Consider the following 16,135-nt stretch of genomic DNA (forward strand, 5'->3'; position numbering starts at 1 on the left):
TCTGGCAACGAGTCAATGTCTCACACCCAAGGCAATGTGACCGAGAATTGAGGAGTTCTTGCCTCTCTCACTGACGGTACAAACGGCGTTCGCGCTCGCCCCGCGTTCCCAACTCAACACATAGTTTAAATCGGCACCCTGTGGCCGTCGACTTGACTTCTAGGGCAGCGGTATCGCACGCTGTATGTCTTTTGCTACCGGTTCAGGTCCAAATCGTACCTTAATTTGATTAATTCATTACGCTGCAGAATGTATTGGTTGAAATAACTAATCGACTACCTCGACAGGCCAACGCTGTGCCGTCACGGGGTAACGATCCCAGGTCGGGAAAATAGCAGCCATTCGCATGCCTTGCGGCCGTACGCATCGGTGCCGACATAAAGAGTGCAGTAACGTAGCAAATACCAGTTCACTCAAATTCGGGAGAGCATAGCGTGAGACATGAATTACTATGATTACTCAATATATGGCCCTAATATACCGCAGTAATTATATGTTGGGTTTCACCGATGTGTCACAATGGGCTCTCAGACTAGTATTCATTCCAAATTATGCTAATAACGGGTGAATAGGATACAAGCAAAATGCACCTTCCCCGTCAACGGTCACTTAATCGTGTCCGTGCAAGTTGTATTACTATTAATGAAAGTAGGTAGGAGGAGAATTATCAATCAAACAGTCTATCCTGTCGACTGAGGATGACACAACATATGCGAGCAGTGTCTCCAAGCCTTGCGAAGTGTTAGAAGTCCCAATCGCGTCATGGGTCCATGATAGATCGAACTAAGACTGGTTTCTAAGACCAATACGAACTGAACACACAGAGTAATTTGATTTCCAATACGCAAGTTCGTCGTACGTAGGAGGTCAACTGCGCGATTATGGGGCATCCGAGCGCCGGTGATTTGAACGGATCGATGCAGCTAATATTTTTTTGGATGGGCGCTCGTCCGTGCGCGCCCCAAATGCTCGTTCTTAGCCCCAAGCAGCCGCAAACGGCCTTCTCCACAGCCTCAAGACATAAATAAGCTGGTTTTCTTGCGATTGCAATAAGTTCTGACTTCCAGAGCATAAGAACCGTTAATACTCTGGTGAAAATTTCATACATCAACTTAACGTGTTGCGAGATGAGAGCAAATTCAAATTCGACTCATTCAAATGACATGACGACATCGACTCTTGCGAGGTTGTCAGTGCATGACTTTAATTTATGAATCCAGCTGACCCTCATTATAGATTAGTCGCCTTGAAGTCCGAGATAGCAACACTTTTAAAAGACATTGAAGGCGATTTGGACCCGAACTCTGCTGATGCGTGCAAGCTGGTTATCCGAGCAGCAGAAGTGAGTGTTCGCTTAACTCTATTGGCTATGACAGGCCAACATGATTAGGAACTATCAAGGCTTGCCAATGAGTCAGCGTTAGATCAATCGGTGGAGACCATTTCTTCAGCTATACGACATGATATTGCTAAGATCCATACGATCACCTCTCATATCGCTCAGTTTGAGAATGACATTGATCTGATGATCAGTATACGGCAATTGCATTATCGCAATCGGACGCGCATTGCTCATAAATTGGTTCTTCCTGACCCGACTGTGGGCACTACTTTTAACAGGTCGGGAATCTCGAAGGGATCCAAACTTCAGTTGAGAAATTGGTATGCAATTCAGAGAACCCTTGCAACTTGCAGTGACAACTCTGACAGATGGCGCAATACAGGCTAGAGGAGCATCGCCGATTTCCTTATCCCACCTCAAATGAGGAGCGTGATCTGCAAGAAATTACTGGCTTGAACAAGAGACAACTTGATTATTGGTATGATTGCAGGTCCTCCTTTTGTGATCTCTCCATTGACTAAGATTGGTTGTAGGCTAAATAGGCTACGGTAACTATATATTAGGACTTTTTCATATGCATCTGACAAAAATATAGACATCGGTTACAGCAGGCATATGTGTCGTCCGATTTGCAGTGTATATTTGGCTTCAGTGGATATGAGTCTTTCTCCTAAACCTGCTGCTCGCTTTTATGAACTTGCACTGAGCATTATAAAGATAAGTTGCTTTCTGCGAGTATTGATACTGGCTTTGTAGATAGAATTTTGTAGCGAGCACTCCCCTCGTTCTCATTGTACTTAAACTACCGTTGTTATTATCAAGTGTTGTATAAAAGAGGGAAAGATTAGTACCACTGAAAAAAATCAATATTATTGTGAGTTACATCTCACCATGGTAGAAAATGACGTGTTTACGTGCGTCGCAGGTAGTATGCTACCTGAATAGTGCATAGAACGCCTAGAACACGAGCCGAAGGGTCTACTGTCCCACACCTCAGGAGGCATTACCGTCCAACATATGAGAGATCACGAGAACGAATATTTGATAACGAATTGTTAATTGAACTTTGAACCTGTCGGCTGGCGTATCTGGGAGTTTAGACTAAGCGGTAGAATGAATTCAAATCCCTCTGAGCTTCACCTGAGTATGCATAGGTTCGATACAAAATAGTACGGGGTTACTTGGCGGAGTAAAAGGTCATGCAGAATTGGACCTGTCTACTGCTCTTCCACGGCCCATTCCTAGAAGGGTGAAAGTAGTTGCACGGAGAGATACATATGACGACGTTGGTTGGCCGTCCTGAACTCCATTGTAGCTAGAGAGTGTCCGGATACATATTGGCCATGAATTCATACTAACATCACTAAGTACTAATGCCAACCTTGCCCTTTTGCAGTTAGTCATCAGAGGTACCAGGCTAGTGTTCCCGCCCGTTGTATGGTGCAAGGCCTGTGAAAAAGCTGCGCAGAATAATAACCGCATTTTCGTTGCATACTACATGCTAATGAAACCATGAGCTAAATGAACATAGCTTGCGCCAGCCCGTTATGGGCGAGAATCTTTTGTGTTCTACTGTAGAGGTGTCAAACAACAGGTACCATAGCAGCCGGTTAATGATTACGAGAGACAGTTCGCATTGTAATACCTACTTCTACATCTGTCTCTATGGCCAAAGGGACTTCATCGGTCTGCGCAATTCAATTATTGATCTTCCTTAACTGATCGTGAGTGTAATGCTAAGCAGTCAAACGGCGAAGAACTTGCTGAGCTATACCATTGCATTTCCATGAATCGGACTTCGTATAGATCTGTATGCAAGCTATTGCCTGTTGTCGCCGCCCCTGGCGCCTGCATGCCGACGCTGCAGCATTCGATGCCAGACTGGGTGTGGTTTTCATATGCATTACTGTGCCAAGACATTGATGGTTACAGAGGAAGAAAGTGCGTTTCACTGCTGAAATGCATATTCAGATTCCACCCAGTCGCTCGCTATCCTTTTGCTCAACTAGCATGCAGTTCTGTGCATTGCGATAGCGAGCCCTCATGATGGCACAGCGATAGTGGGCATTCTTCTGTCATCCTGTGGCAGTCGTGTCGACCTCGCTAATCCGATCCGATGCACTCGATCGATCAGTGTCAGGCTCTTCAGGTTGCGCTGCACTGCCGCCTAATTTCAACACTCTTGATCACGCGATGAGACTCCCGTGATTTGGTAGGATGGTTGAGATGGTCACGCGCTCGAAGCATGTTCGTATAGTTGGAGATCTAAAGTTCTAGTCCTTTCATGTTCTGCTGAGTACTGCGGCTGGCCTTGGTGGACAGTTTCCTCGACGGAGGATATCAGCGACATATAGCTTCAGCTGTTAACGCATAAGGGATCGGCTGCTCATAATTGGACTTTGTAATCATTGAGCAATCCCACTAATAGCCAATAAAGTGCCATTGCTGAGCGCTCGCGCATCCAATCGGTTTGCTAGATAGCCGTTGGTAGCAATGCCGTCGTCCGCACTTGTCTGAGCGTTGGAACCTCAGATTGCGGCTGGCGCATGAGCCGCATTGCTCCAAGCCGCACGCCGCACGCATCTCGGAGCGTTCGGCTCGGATAAGTACGGACCAACCACGAATGTGCAATCAATGGTCGTTGAGCAAACCCGCTGATGCACTCCGCGATGGCAAGTCCTACGCCATAGGAGTGGAGAGTCTCCAATAGTAAGTGGCGATCTATTACGTGTAGCAACAAGGCAATCCCTTGGCAAACATGATTGGCTATTAGATAGCCAGCAGGTGGGCGTGTTGGTGCAGTTCATGTCATGCGGTTAGCCTACGAGTGTCGATCGGACAGGCAAAGTAGATTCTCGAGTCGTATTGTACGTCAGGCAATGAATGCGAATTTAGGAATGACACGAGGCGCATTGTTGGTCGAATGGTGAATTTGGATCAAGAATATCTAGAATGATAGGACATGTGGAGCGCACCGTGAGCAAGGATGCGTACGCGGAAACAGACAGAAAGAAGACTTGATAATTATGTATATAACGGGGGATTTTGTCCGGCGTCTATGAAGACTTGTACAATGCCGATAACAATATCGCCACTAATTACTCACAGGTTGCTACTCGCATCTATTGACAAAGCAAGAGTCTACTCTCACACTAGTTCCTTTGACTTCCTCGTTTTCAAAAGAGCAACAATGGTGCTGAATTCAGAGCATATATTTTCTACATAGCTAAAGTACGGAGCTGCTTCGGAGGAAGTCCAATCCAGCATGACCAACAGCATAATACTCGAAGGACACAGCGATGCTAACTGGACTGGTGACTTGGACACACGAAGGTCGACCACTGGATATGTGTTTCATGTACCTTCTGGGCTCATTAGCTGGAGATCCGCCAGACAGAATGCAGTTGCCAAGTCTCCCGCAGAAGCTGAAATTATGGCCCAAAGTGCAGAAGAATATCTTCGCCAAATTGAGTCTCGTAATTTACACGATTTTGCGGAAACCTTAATACAACCATTTAAGGTTAACTAGCAACTCTTGAACCTTCGCCTCTTTCAGAATTACAGCCATTTAGCATACCTTCATATTCGACCCAAGTTCAACGAAATACCTGACTATGGCTTTAAAGACCACCAGGTGCCGACATTTCGCATATCGGGATCCTCTTACGCTTTTCCATCTTGTTACGGCGGGCGCGCGACATGTCATACTCTAAATTCAGATAAACGTTCAAAGGCGCTAAATTCCCTACTACAGAGGTAATAACCGACGCGCCCGAATTTACGCAAAATAGCACTTGCTCTAATGGCCTCGTAAATTGGAGAGGCGAGGTTTCGCTACGTCTATCAATCAAATGAAACGAAGCGTATCTAGAACGACTCCAGTGATATCAACAAGTTCCTTCCAGGTCCTTTGACTTCATGTCAAACACGAAGTAGAAGAAAATGTTCTTGTAATTATCGAGAGCACTCCTAGATTTGCTAGATAAATGTTTCGGGTGAAAAATCACGTTCTCTTACACAGGGCGCGCATAAGTGTTGTATGGTAGACTATTCAGCCCCTAAACCGTCAATTTCGTCAACCTAGTAGTAGCGCTCACCAAACATAGACGAGCCTATTTGACTGCAATGATGCTGTGCCTTTTAGCCACTTAGTTTCCATTTTTGTGCGAGATTGCTCCAGTTCATCTAATTTCGTTCGCCGCTCTCGTTACCCTTCGAATCGCCGCGTCCTTGGACATACAGCCCGCGTTCTGTGTCGACTCATACATGGTCTAAGCCTATATCGCCCAAAGCCCCCTACATCCTTAATAAAAGATTTCGGTTATGAAGCACTCACAAACTGTCAATACTAAACTTAGATAGCGTACGATTGATCCCTGATGTGTCTGTCATCAGATTGGCCGTCACACGGTTGCGTTCGCATTTGTCTTAGAATCCTTTGGAGCTCTCAGGTTATTTTATTGATAGACATACGTGTTGAAATTTATAAAGATTCATAGAAAATCACGTCTTTATTTCACCTTCTAAGTTGACCCCGAAGGCGCCTGGATGGCCAGAATGCAGCCCTGATATAGCGATAACATCTGGTCCCGTAGTTCTAACGCTATAACAATGCATTCCTAAGCCAGTTTAGTACCACAGTTTTGCGATCAAAAATTGCTGCCCGGTAGAGATCGGCACGAATAATATCCGGGCCAATTTGACGTTATCCATATCCGTATCCCATATCCAGATATGTTGGCTCTATCCGTACCCATATCCACAGCATCCACGGATATGACTTACGTGACCTTGAATGGGCATTTGCTCAGTTGGTTTCGAGCCCAGGACATGGAAAGAGGAAGATCCTACGATACTGACTATAATAATTAGAGGGATTTAGCAACCTTTTTTTTTTTTTTTTTTTTTTTTTTTTTTTTTTTTTTTGATACCATAGCGGCCACTAAACCATATTCGGACCTGGTCGTTACGGCGTTGTGCAAGCCAAAAATTTTGACTGTGTAGTCAAACTCCTCTCAAATTTTTAAATCCCTGCTGGGCCCTTCCGGAAGTCCCAGGGCCTAGCCCATCCACACGCGTGGACGCGTTTACGTTTTAGCCAGGAATATTGATTGGCTCGCGTCGTCTCTTAATTGATCGAGTCGGAGGTGTGGCAAAATTTGATATATCTCAGATTTGGTGAATCTGAAATCAATCATATCGAACTCTGTCATCGTCCATGCTGTCGAGATCAATTGAAGTTTCATAACTCAAGCTTCATACGGGTTAGGGTGACCTCTTTAGGCAGGAGGTGCCGCTATGATATTTAAAAAAAGGGTTGCTAAATCCCTCTACTAATCAGATTGATTCAAGCTTCCCTCCGCTCACAACCAAAACCAAGCGCGCACCATCTGGATTCATTCGACATCCGTTCCTATATAACTGAATATTTCGCAAATCGCAATTCTCTTAAACTCTCCCAATATTATTAGTTTACGCATTTGTATTTGTTTCTCGTATCCGTGGATATCAGTGGATATATCTATGGATATGACTAATCGATATTACCTTATCCGTATCCGCATATCCGCATATTCTCTATCCCGTACCCACGACGAATATCCACTGGATATATCCGTTATCCGTTTATCCATGCCGATCCCTAATGCCCGGACTACTACATCGGCTTAACGACGTTTGACTACAACGTTATAGGCATCTAAACTTAGGGTTATTTTGAAGGGTTAGGGTAAACCATCACACAGTCTGCACAACTAGGCGGTTGTGCTCCTTCAACCCATCATTCCTGCACAGCCACATTAGCGACAGCGGATTGATGTGACTTCTGGAGCCGCACAGCTTGAGGCGAACACGCGGCGCGCAGTTTTTGCTATGAAAAGTTTCGCCTAACCCTGTCTATTTGTAATAATGCGTCGATAACCGAGATTTCAAGCTAAACGCACATACTCTGCTCCAATCAGCCAACCCGTCTATTCATTATTCCAAGCATTACTCCGCAGATGGCATTGCAGACCGTCCTCATTCCAAAGGCATGCCTTCCGAACACTGAAGTCACAGTGCGGCTGGGAAAGGCTACATTCAACCTTAATGATGTTCGGTTAGAATATAACAATAATCTGTGTGTACGTACGTAGCTAACGACGAATCAACCGGCGGACCAGTAACCGTGAGCAAGAGCTGGCATCCCTTATCGAAGACGCATATATCAATACCGAAGACAGTCCATAATTCCTGTTCCATCTCTTGGGCAGGAGGCCGAATCAATGGAGCTGTCAGAATAGCGGGTGATTGGCACTCAGGTTTACCTTCAGTGCGTGGGGCGTCCTGGCACGACTGTAGCCATGTTACTTTTTTCTCTGTCACCTTTCCCCCCAGTTCTTCTTCGCAGTCGACCTGGTGCGTTTGGATTACCGTAATTATTTCCCACTTATTTCCTAGTTATTAATCCCACTTCAGTTTTCACTTATTTGTCATGTGAATTTCCTGAAGGTGTTCCGAGGGGGGTGTGGAAGTGGGTTGAAGGTACGTTGTAGAGGGGGGAATAATTAATAAGTAGAAAATAAGTGGGTTTGAGCTACTTATTTTTTTTTGTGTGGGCAATTAGTCTCTAATTATTTTCTGAAAAAATAAGTGACGTGGCGTTTGGATTACCTCACTTTTTTCCACTTATAAACGCACCCTAAGTTAACCATCCAGACAACACAGGAATTCAGGGCTTGATATTATCACTCGGCATCGTGTATCAAGGTGCAGTCGATTCGGCTCTTGTGTTGACATTTTGAAGAGTCGGAGAATGAATAACTATGTGCGCAATTAACCAGTGGCGATGACACCGGCTGGTGGGTGGTCGGGTCGTCTCGGTTTCTCCTACCCAGTAAGCCCTACGAGCCGGAATGTCTCGACATGGAAGAGATTGGAACTCGTCGCTTTTGGTATTGCATCCGTTAATCTCTTTCCCTTCACTTTATCATACAGTCATGATTGTGTGGCCACTGTTATGAATGAATTGTTTAGCCGCCACATGATTAATCCAAACACTATATATATAGAAGTGCGCCTAATATTGGACACACTTTGGGTGACGCGTCATGCACGGCTTACAATCTCCGCCCATAACAGGCACCACGAAGCTGTATGGTTACATCCGCAGTGTGAATACCGTTGTATAATAGTAAAATAGCTAGCTACGCGGGCAAGTGGAATTAATTAAGGATTCTCCACGCCAGCGCGAAAACCAAGTGTTTGGATGTGTGCCTCAAAAATCAGTGGCTTATGATCTTGGGCAAAGTAGCGATAAGAGCTGGTGTGGAGTTATGCGCAACGGGCAAACAGCAGAACGTTCGCTCCCGGAGCATGGGTTAAGTGGAAACGGAACAGAAGGGATGGGTAGGGATTGTAATGGTATGCAACGTTGTTGACTTGCAATAAGGTTAAGGTTTGCGGGAATGGTCAGCCGACTAGGCTTGCAAGCAGAGACTATTTAAGAAGCTGGACATTTCCCTTTCTCCTCAATGGCTAATGTTACACCTAATTTCAAAAATCATCAATACACAGACCTTGTTGCCTCTTTAGTTAAGTACATACCTCTATAGCCTGTCTCTAGTGGCGGTATTCCCTCTTCCGTCCTAGACTTCATGGAGTTTGACATATGCAAATCCTTTGACTTCTGATAGTGCAGAATTTCTCTCTTCATCAAAATGATCCTTACAATAGCCGAGCTACTACTCTCAGGTAGTTGATAGTATTGTAAATGAAATCAAGATATGCGCGCGAACGGTTCTATGTCGAAGACGTTAAACTTGCACATAGAGTGTGCTTGGGCTCGCGTGATTAATGTAAATGTCTAATCAACAGCCTAACTTTTTTTTGCAGAGTCGTTTGCTTAACCTTGAGCGAGTGCGGCGATTGGCAAACTAATGGAGTTAGATTCACCGAACCTATGAGGAGGCACCGTATGACATACCCAAATTTTGACTTGATGATATTCAAGCCCACAAAGAGATGATAGCATGTCCATCTCGTACAAGGATGGATGACTTCTAATCTCGAACACCTTGCCTAAGATTTTTGCTACCTTGTTTGGGAACTTACTTCGTCGGTCACTAATCCTTTCACGCTGGTAGGTGTGATCACCATTTAATGCCAATAAAGCGTGGTTGAGACGATTGCGAAAGATAGGAGTCATTGTGCGTGCCAATTCACTCGAACTGAATTTGGGCTCCACTTGCAGTTCTGTACGTACGCGCTAATATTCGATGTTATTATGCAAACCCGCGTGGGAATGAGAAAATACTTACCAGGCGAGAAGCTTGATAATAAAGATCACAAAGGAACCGAGCTTGGTCCTTGGCAAGCTCATACTCAATAGTGCTGTCTAGTAACTGGCCCGAAGGGGTGTAGATCGTAGCTTTCGTCAGTTGTAAAAATGATTGCGGTCTTCGAAAAGCTAAGTTTGGCATAGCTATTTCGCATGCATCCGCCAGGCATTGCAGGTCGGACGACTTCGAATGTGCGAGCATGGTGTGGGACTATTTTGAATATGTGGCGTATGGACACTTATGGGTTTTGAGCGCTCGCGTGGTAGACTCAGCATACAGCGCTTACACTGTAATCCAAATTAGCCAAACTTGCTGAGGTCACTTGGTATATATTATCCGTCTGCTGACAAAGGTGTAATATGAAATTAACGTCCGAGCGCGCCCACTGTCACAAATAGGGGTAGTGCTCGCACGAAACACACCACACAGCATACATGTTGGTAAGTTTTGTAGCGCTTTGACATATTTTAGTCATTTCCAGATCGAAATCAGGAGCGATGTCACGTCGGGCCCACTTTTGACTGCAGGGGCTGCGGTATGGTGTTTCCAAACACCGCAATCCGAAGTGGTTCATTTCAAAGTCGTGCTTGTTCGGGTCCAACCCAATTTCCAAGTACGATACATGTCGAGCAGATTAAGTGTAATAGTTCTTGTTAATTGGTGCCCCGCCAATATGCCATCTGTTGCTTATGAACTGTCCGACAAATCCAGCATGGAAATCTCGGAAATATCCACTACATTTGATACGGACAAAACTATCAAGAAAACTATGGTAATATAATGACCACAACATACTGTAGCATATCATAAATAACATAATAAGTCAGACGATGTGAGGCTGCGACATCACAACGCTTTACCATATCATCATTTGTGAGTGCACCACTTTCACTTCTGATTTATTTAACAAAGGAACCCCTTGTCATACAGCGTGAGACATTTACTATACCTTTCGAGTGGGTCGCTGACTTTATGCCCGACGTTCCAAATCTCACTGCAGTGAGCAGTCGGATTTGACATGTAACAACTTCGAATTAATAATAAGTTGCGAGGCGCGCTCATGTTGTCACTCCTGTTACTGTGTATCTTGCTCTTTGATCGCATAAAAAGACAACTTTTGCTGTTGCAGTTGGAATTTATTGACCCGTTCGTCATGGACGCCTCCTGGAATATTGGAACTGAGCAGCTATTTGAAATACCTCTCCCGAGGATCATGGAGCTTGCGAAGGAGTACTCAGCTCACATTTATTTGATCCCGGAGTACTACGCACCCTTGATTGTGCGTGCCGAAGACGAGGAGAACGGTAGTCGAGATCAGCAATTAGGATATTTATGCACACCAAAAGCATTTATGCTACATCCCCCAGACCAGTCCACAATGATGCCCTCTCTTACTGCCGACAAAGTCTCTTCTCAGCTCCTGCCACGCCTAGACCAGAAGAAAGCAGTAACCAAATCGGGGTCAATTAAGCCATCAACACAACCGAAGCAGAAAGTTGCCAAAGTTCCTCGTCCTCGCAATGCGTTTATAATCTATAGAGGCGCAAAGCATGATGAGGTAATGAGACGAGGAGATATCTCGAATACCAGTGCTTCAAGGATTATAGCCAAGGTGAGAGAGTTATGACAGATTGGTTTCCAGATAGCCGCGCTTGTAGAGTATCTAACATTCATTCTGACACAGATGTGGAAAGATGAGCCACCCCACGTAAGGGAATACTATCGACGACTCGCTATGGAGGAGAGTTTAAATCACAAGCTACAGCATCCCGAGTATAAATATTCCCCTCGAAGGCCAGGTGAGAAACAGCGCAGGTCTCGGCGAACAAAAGACATAAATTCCACATCAAACAATTGGAACATGAGTGGCGCGACTGGCGGAAGCTGTACAGTCAGAAGAGCGCCGTCCAGAAGTCCCAGTGTTTCGCAGAGTGCCGGTGACTTGAAGTCCGACATAGATACACCATCGTTTTCTGGAGACCTGTTTACTGTCGACTGCCTTCCATTCTACTTTTCAGTTGAAGATCAAGGATGCCACGACGCCATGCAAGGTAAGTTCAGTTCTGTAGTATTGTTCTGACTGGCTACTAATATCTTTGTATAAAGTATCAGATCCGTTGAAGAATGTTACCAGTAGCATTGGGCTGATCAGTAACTCCATTATTCCTTGGCACGATGAACCTGGAAGTTTATACATCTAGTTGGGAGGGGGTATGGGAAATCTGCGTGAAACATAAGAATATTGCGTCTTGCGTAACTCAATTCGTAATGTTATCTCATTTCTTGACCATTGTTGTCATGTCAACTTTGTACAATATGTCTCTGCTGTACTCATTGTGTAATGTACGGTCCAAATATGTGGAAGGACAATGCTAAGTTGACAATCGCAGTGGCGTACTCCACACTTGGTCCATGTCTTCCAATGTAATGTTAGCCCGGCGCACACCGGATGACGGAAGTCGTCATAACCAAGAGCGTTTTCCATACACCTGACCATACCTCTATTGAAGTAATGCTCTCAGATGCAACCGGAACTTCGGTCGTGGACAAGATAGATCCGCATTGATCCAAATTGATCCATCTGAATGTGATACGTTTCTTCAACAAGCATTGTGTGAACATATTGGCTGCCCGACAGCGGTGCAATTACCGCCGGTTGATTGCCCAGCATTGCTACGATACACAGTAGAAGAAAATACTCACTCCGAGATATAAAGTACAATTGACATACATTCAGGCAATACATCTGGGCGTTTTCATGCGATAACGTAGACGTTGTGGCTGTGGGCCAAATCATTTATCATTTGTGACGCGCTCAGACAGCGTCACTTATACCATTTGAAAAATGAGCACCGAAAGTCTCGATTCACTTCCGCGGTCGGACGACCCGCCGTCTGATAACCAGGCCCAACTGGTCTAAATAATTGAAGATAATATTAATATTATGACTAGTCTGAAAATCAATTTGACACGTAACATACCTGGAGCAGATCCAAAATGCGCGGCCTTCATTAGGACCGGACTTCCGGGTAACCAGCTGTATACACGGCTCTCCATGGACAGTACAACATGGCGCTTGGGGCTTCTGAAACAAGACTCTCCAGTCAAGGTTTGCTGTTTTTCTCGTCTGAATAGACGGCATTAGCTGGATGAGTACTGTCGAAAAGATCTATCACTCTCACGTACTTACAGCTACAGTATTTGGACTTCTTCGGCTGCCCTTTTCGATTGCCGAAGACACGCTCGTATTTTCTCTGCCGAACATTTTACAATCCGCGGTGTCACATGCAAGCTCATCATCGCTATCTGTCACTACATCCCTACCGCTGTGGGAAAGCGGCTGCTTAAAAAATGAAGTCAGTTTCTTTTGTTGATTACTCCGCTTAGAATTGCCAGTAGATGATGGCTCCAATTTTCTTTTGCGAAGCAGCTCGGGTTCTGGTAGGTGCTGAGCTTGCTCTAACTGCCTTTCGGATTTGTCCACGGTATCGCCCACAGACTCCTGTTCGGCTTGAACAGAAATGCGCCAGCTAGCTGAGTTTCGAGGACAGGGAGTCTTAAACATATCTTTAATACTACGCCGGCCTAAAAACTCAGGAAAGTACCTAGCAGCCAATCGTGGTGTGTCTTCTGGATTGGCCGTAATCTTTTGCGCGGAATCAATCGGAAATTGGAAGTCGCCGTAGACAGGGCAGTGGTCAGATCCAAGCAACTCAGGAAGAATGTTTGCCGCAGAACATGCGTTAGATAGTGCCTTAGTGCACAATAGATAGTCTAAGCGTGAGCCTATGTCAAGTTAGCATGTTCAACTTTTATTTGCATCAAGAGAGATCCCTTCATACCATAATTGCCTGGTCTGGCGTTTATTTTCTGGTTCCAACAGGTGTACATCCCCACTCGTTGAGGAAAATATTGTCGACAAAGATCAACAAGAATTCCGGTAGGATTAGGTACTAGGAGAGTGTCTAGTAGCTGTCTCGCAAAAGTAGCTTTGAAGTCCGTATTATCTCCCTCCTTAACGCATTCCCCAGGATCCGCAGTGTCGATTCTATCTCGAATAATATTTATGTCCCCAACCAGAACAACTTCGCGCATCTCAATCTCGACTAATTGTCGGATGCGATTGTTGAGAGTTGTCAGGAAACTTTCTCTATAGCGAGAACGATCGCCACCTGAATTTGCTGGACAATATACGCATATCAGGACAAATTTCCCAAAGTCCAAAACCACTGTCCGGCCCTCTGAATCAATTTCCTGCCCCTCCGATGAATTTATTAAGTAATCGTACCCGCCAATACTGCTCTCCAATTCTCGGTATGATGCCTTTCTGCCATTCGATCCAATATCGCAACTTTCTAAGCATCCTGTGATGCCTTCTTCAGCTTTAAACGGTCTGCAAACTGCATTCCTTGTATAGACAGCCACGCCGGAATAGCCCTTCTTATAGCGTGAGAATGAAAAGAAGGATTCAAACCCCGGCACTATGGCCATACTTTCTTCAATATCCTTGCGTTGAATTTTGGTCTCCTGAAAGCATATAATATCGGCATCAAGCATATCAAACATCATGGTCCAGTTTCTCCATACATTCCATGGGTGATATTGTAGCACGTTGCGTATACCGCAAATGTTGAAGGTCACTATTCGTATTCTGCGCGATGGCGATGATGGTATCGGAGAACTAGGAATTAAACAAGAAGGACCCACGTTCATGTTCGCCGGTGCGAGCTTTGGATTCTAGGCTTTCTAGTTTTGTGGAACTGTCAACCATCTCTTGCTGAGTGACCCCGTGCACATCGCTGGCGGAGAACGTCCATGACGAGCATGCTCCTCCTACTGCTGGAGATGCATAACCGTCACTGCGTTTCAACATTTAGCCTATTACTATCGAGATGTTCCATGCCCGACACATCATGATTAGAAATGGCGGAACACTGATGACCAACACAAACATTTATATATATATATATAGTACTATATTTCTCCTTAATGAAATGCAAGTGACCATGTTCGTTGAGTCGGCTTCGTTTGTCTCCTTTCTTCCGCCGAGTTTTGGCATCGTGCCAGTATTGCGTTGTAGAGCAACGACCTATCTCAATAATAATTTACGACTTCCATACGGGCCAGAGCTCCCTTCCTATCGCCACTACTGTGGATATTTCGCTGTGACTCTGCTTGGTTAGTATAAACCTTCTAAATCATGGATCAAACTAAATCGAAGATTACCAATACAGATCACAACATAGAGAGACATGTGATTCCGTCAACCTAAGTAGAGTAGTACTTGGACTCTTTGTCCCCTTGTGGAAAGTTGTATTACAGTAAGCAGTCTTGTTGCCACGACGGATCTCGTAAGGCGCGTCCGGTTTATGCCTTTTCTCAATCTAAGGTGGATGATAGCCCCGCAATCAAGCAGCAGAGCTCCGCGAATGACAAATCTGATTCTTGCTAGGGGGATTTTGTCGAATAGCAGATCACCATCCAATCCACAATGCAGTTGCATCGTTCCCTGATTACCTGAGGCACTGGTACGTCTTCGGTGTGTCCACTAGCGCTCGCAATATACCAACTCCGCAACGAGCTGAGAGCAGTCTCGGGTTTATGATTCAATCCAGGTCATGTATCCGTCGCTCAGATGGTACACACAATTTCAGGCCGAGCACCTTATCAAGCCTAATTTCAGCGGCAGTTACCAATCACAATTCAACATCCAAGACATATCTTTGCAACCTCGTCGAGCCGATCTATATCAAATTGAACCACTACGTCAGACTACTGCGTATAGTTGTTGATTTAACTAGGATTCGTGATGGCATTCCGGTGTCCACTACTGCAACCAAAATCTCTCATGTCTCGCTAATGAGCGGTGACTCTCTGGTTCTGCCTGTCCCCTATATTGTATGGAATAACCAAGCAGTTTCGAAATAGTAGCCATTCTGGTTCGGTCCTCTAGTCTGACGACACGCTACGTCAGTTGTCCATCTGCGCACAACAGGTTTCCGGGTTGCAGTTTTGCATTTTTTTATATGCCGTTTACACCTTTGAACCATCATTGCCAACACCAGTCGATACGTTATATGTTCCATTGATTTTAGGGTGAATTGCAAAAGGTGTCGGTAGCCAAGCATTGCAACAGCTTCCCTTATCCTGTCACTGAAATAAGAATGATCTCTTCTCCGATTGGGATGCTGCTTTCCGGAAAGCACAAAGTATAACCAGCCCTCGGCGACAATTCAGTTAGCCAACAAGGCGGAGGAGCGACTACTTCACTCTCTCGGCAGCCGAAGATTCTGCCAGAAATGGTCCATCCTCCGAATGTGCTCTAGATGCCTGGCAGTTTTGTTCACAAAGCGTCAAACAACTGTTCCGACAGCTACGTACGTCCACTGGCATTGCTAATTTACCTAGTGAAATAGGCAGGGCGCTTGCCAGATTGCTTGGATACCAAGAGTTTCGAGCTCCATCGGTTGCGGCT

The 16,135-nt window shown here is 45.2% G+C and overlaps 4 protein-coding genes across 4 annotated transcripts; 2 read left to right on the forward strand and 2 right to left on the reverse strand.

Moving 5' to 3' along the window:
- Positions 1-1,127: 1,127 nt before the first annotated feature.
- Positions 1,128-2,235, forward strand: POJ06DRAFT_299153 (uncharacterized protein; the record flags this gene model as incomplete). The annotated part of the gene is made up of 6 exons (XM_056190672.1): positions 1,128-1,189; positions 1,237-1,342; positions 1,391-1,662; positions 1,725-1,820; positions 1,876-1,890; positions 1,938-2,235. The coding sequence occupies 6 exons, from the start codon at positions 1,128-1,130 to the stop codon at positions 2,014-2,016; spliced, it is 630 nt and encodes a 209-aa protein (XP_056046304.1). The 3' UTR covers positions 2,017-2,235.
- Positions 2,236-9,177: 6,942 nt separating this feature from the next.
- On the reverse strand, positions 9,178-9,861 carry POJ06DRAFT_299154 (uncharacterized protein; the record flags this gene model as incomplete). Its single annotated transcript, XM_056190673.1, has 2 exons — positions 9,178-9,587; positions 9,640-9,861. 2 exons carry the CDS (start codon positions 9,859-9,861, stop codon positions 9,225-9,227), a joined length of 585 nt encoding a protein of 194 aa, XP_056046305.1. The 3' UTR covers positions 9,178-9,224.
- Positions 9,862-10,813: 952 nt separating this feature from the next.
- On the forward strand, positions 10,814-11,861 carry POJ06DRAFT_265717 (uncharacterized protein; the record flags this gene model as incomplete). Its single annotated transcript, XM_056189100.1, has 3 exons — positions 10,814-11,272; positions 11,345-11,711; positions 11,767-11,861. The coding sequence occupies 3 exons, from the start codon at positions 10,814-10,816 to the stop codon at positions 11,859-11,861; spliced, it is 921 nt and encodes a 306-aa protein (XP_056046306.1).
- An 819-nt stretch (positions 11,862-12,680) lies between these two features.
- Positions 12,681-14,452, reverse strand: POJ06DRAFT_57162 (Endonuclease/exonuclease/phosphatase). The gene is made up of 2 exons (XM_056191228.1): positions 13,503-14,452; positions 12,681-13,446 (listed from the first exon to the last, which is right to left on the reverse strand). The coding sequence occupies exons 1-2, from the start codon at positions 14,371-14,373 to the stop codon at positions 12,839-12,841; spliced, it is 1,479 nt and encodes a 492-aa protein (XP_056046307.1). The 5' UTR covers positions 14,374-14,452; the 3' UTR covers positions 12,681-12,838.
- Positions 14,453-16,135: the final 1,683 nt, after the last annotated feature.

Source organism: Lipomyces tetrasporus (genome assembly GCF_029532465.1).
Source record: "Lipomyces tetrasporus strain NRRL Y-64009 chromosome Unknown POJ06scaffold_2, whole genome shotgun sequence".
Lineage (NCBI taxonomy): Eukaryota > Fungi > Ascomycota > Lipomycetes > Lipomycetales > Lipomycetaceae > Lipomyces > Lipomyces tetrasporus.

What these genes read in the sequence shown, in the direction of transcription:
- POJ06DRAFT_57162 (XM_056191228.1), bottom strand. Translation starts at nt 14,373, where the DNA reads ATGAACGTGGGTCCTTCTTGTTTAATTCCTAGTTCTCCGATACCATCA. An exon ending in CGCCAGACCAGGCAATTATG is followed by an intron (nt 13,447 to 13,502) that starts GTATGAAGGGAT and finishes AACTTGACATAG; the next exon opens with GCTCACGCTTAGACTATCTA.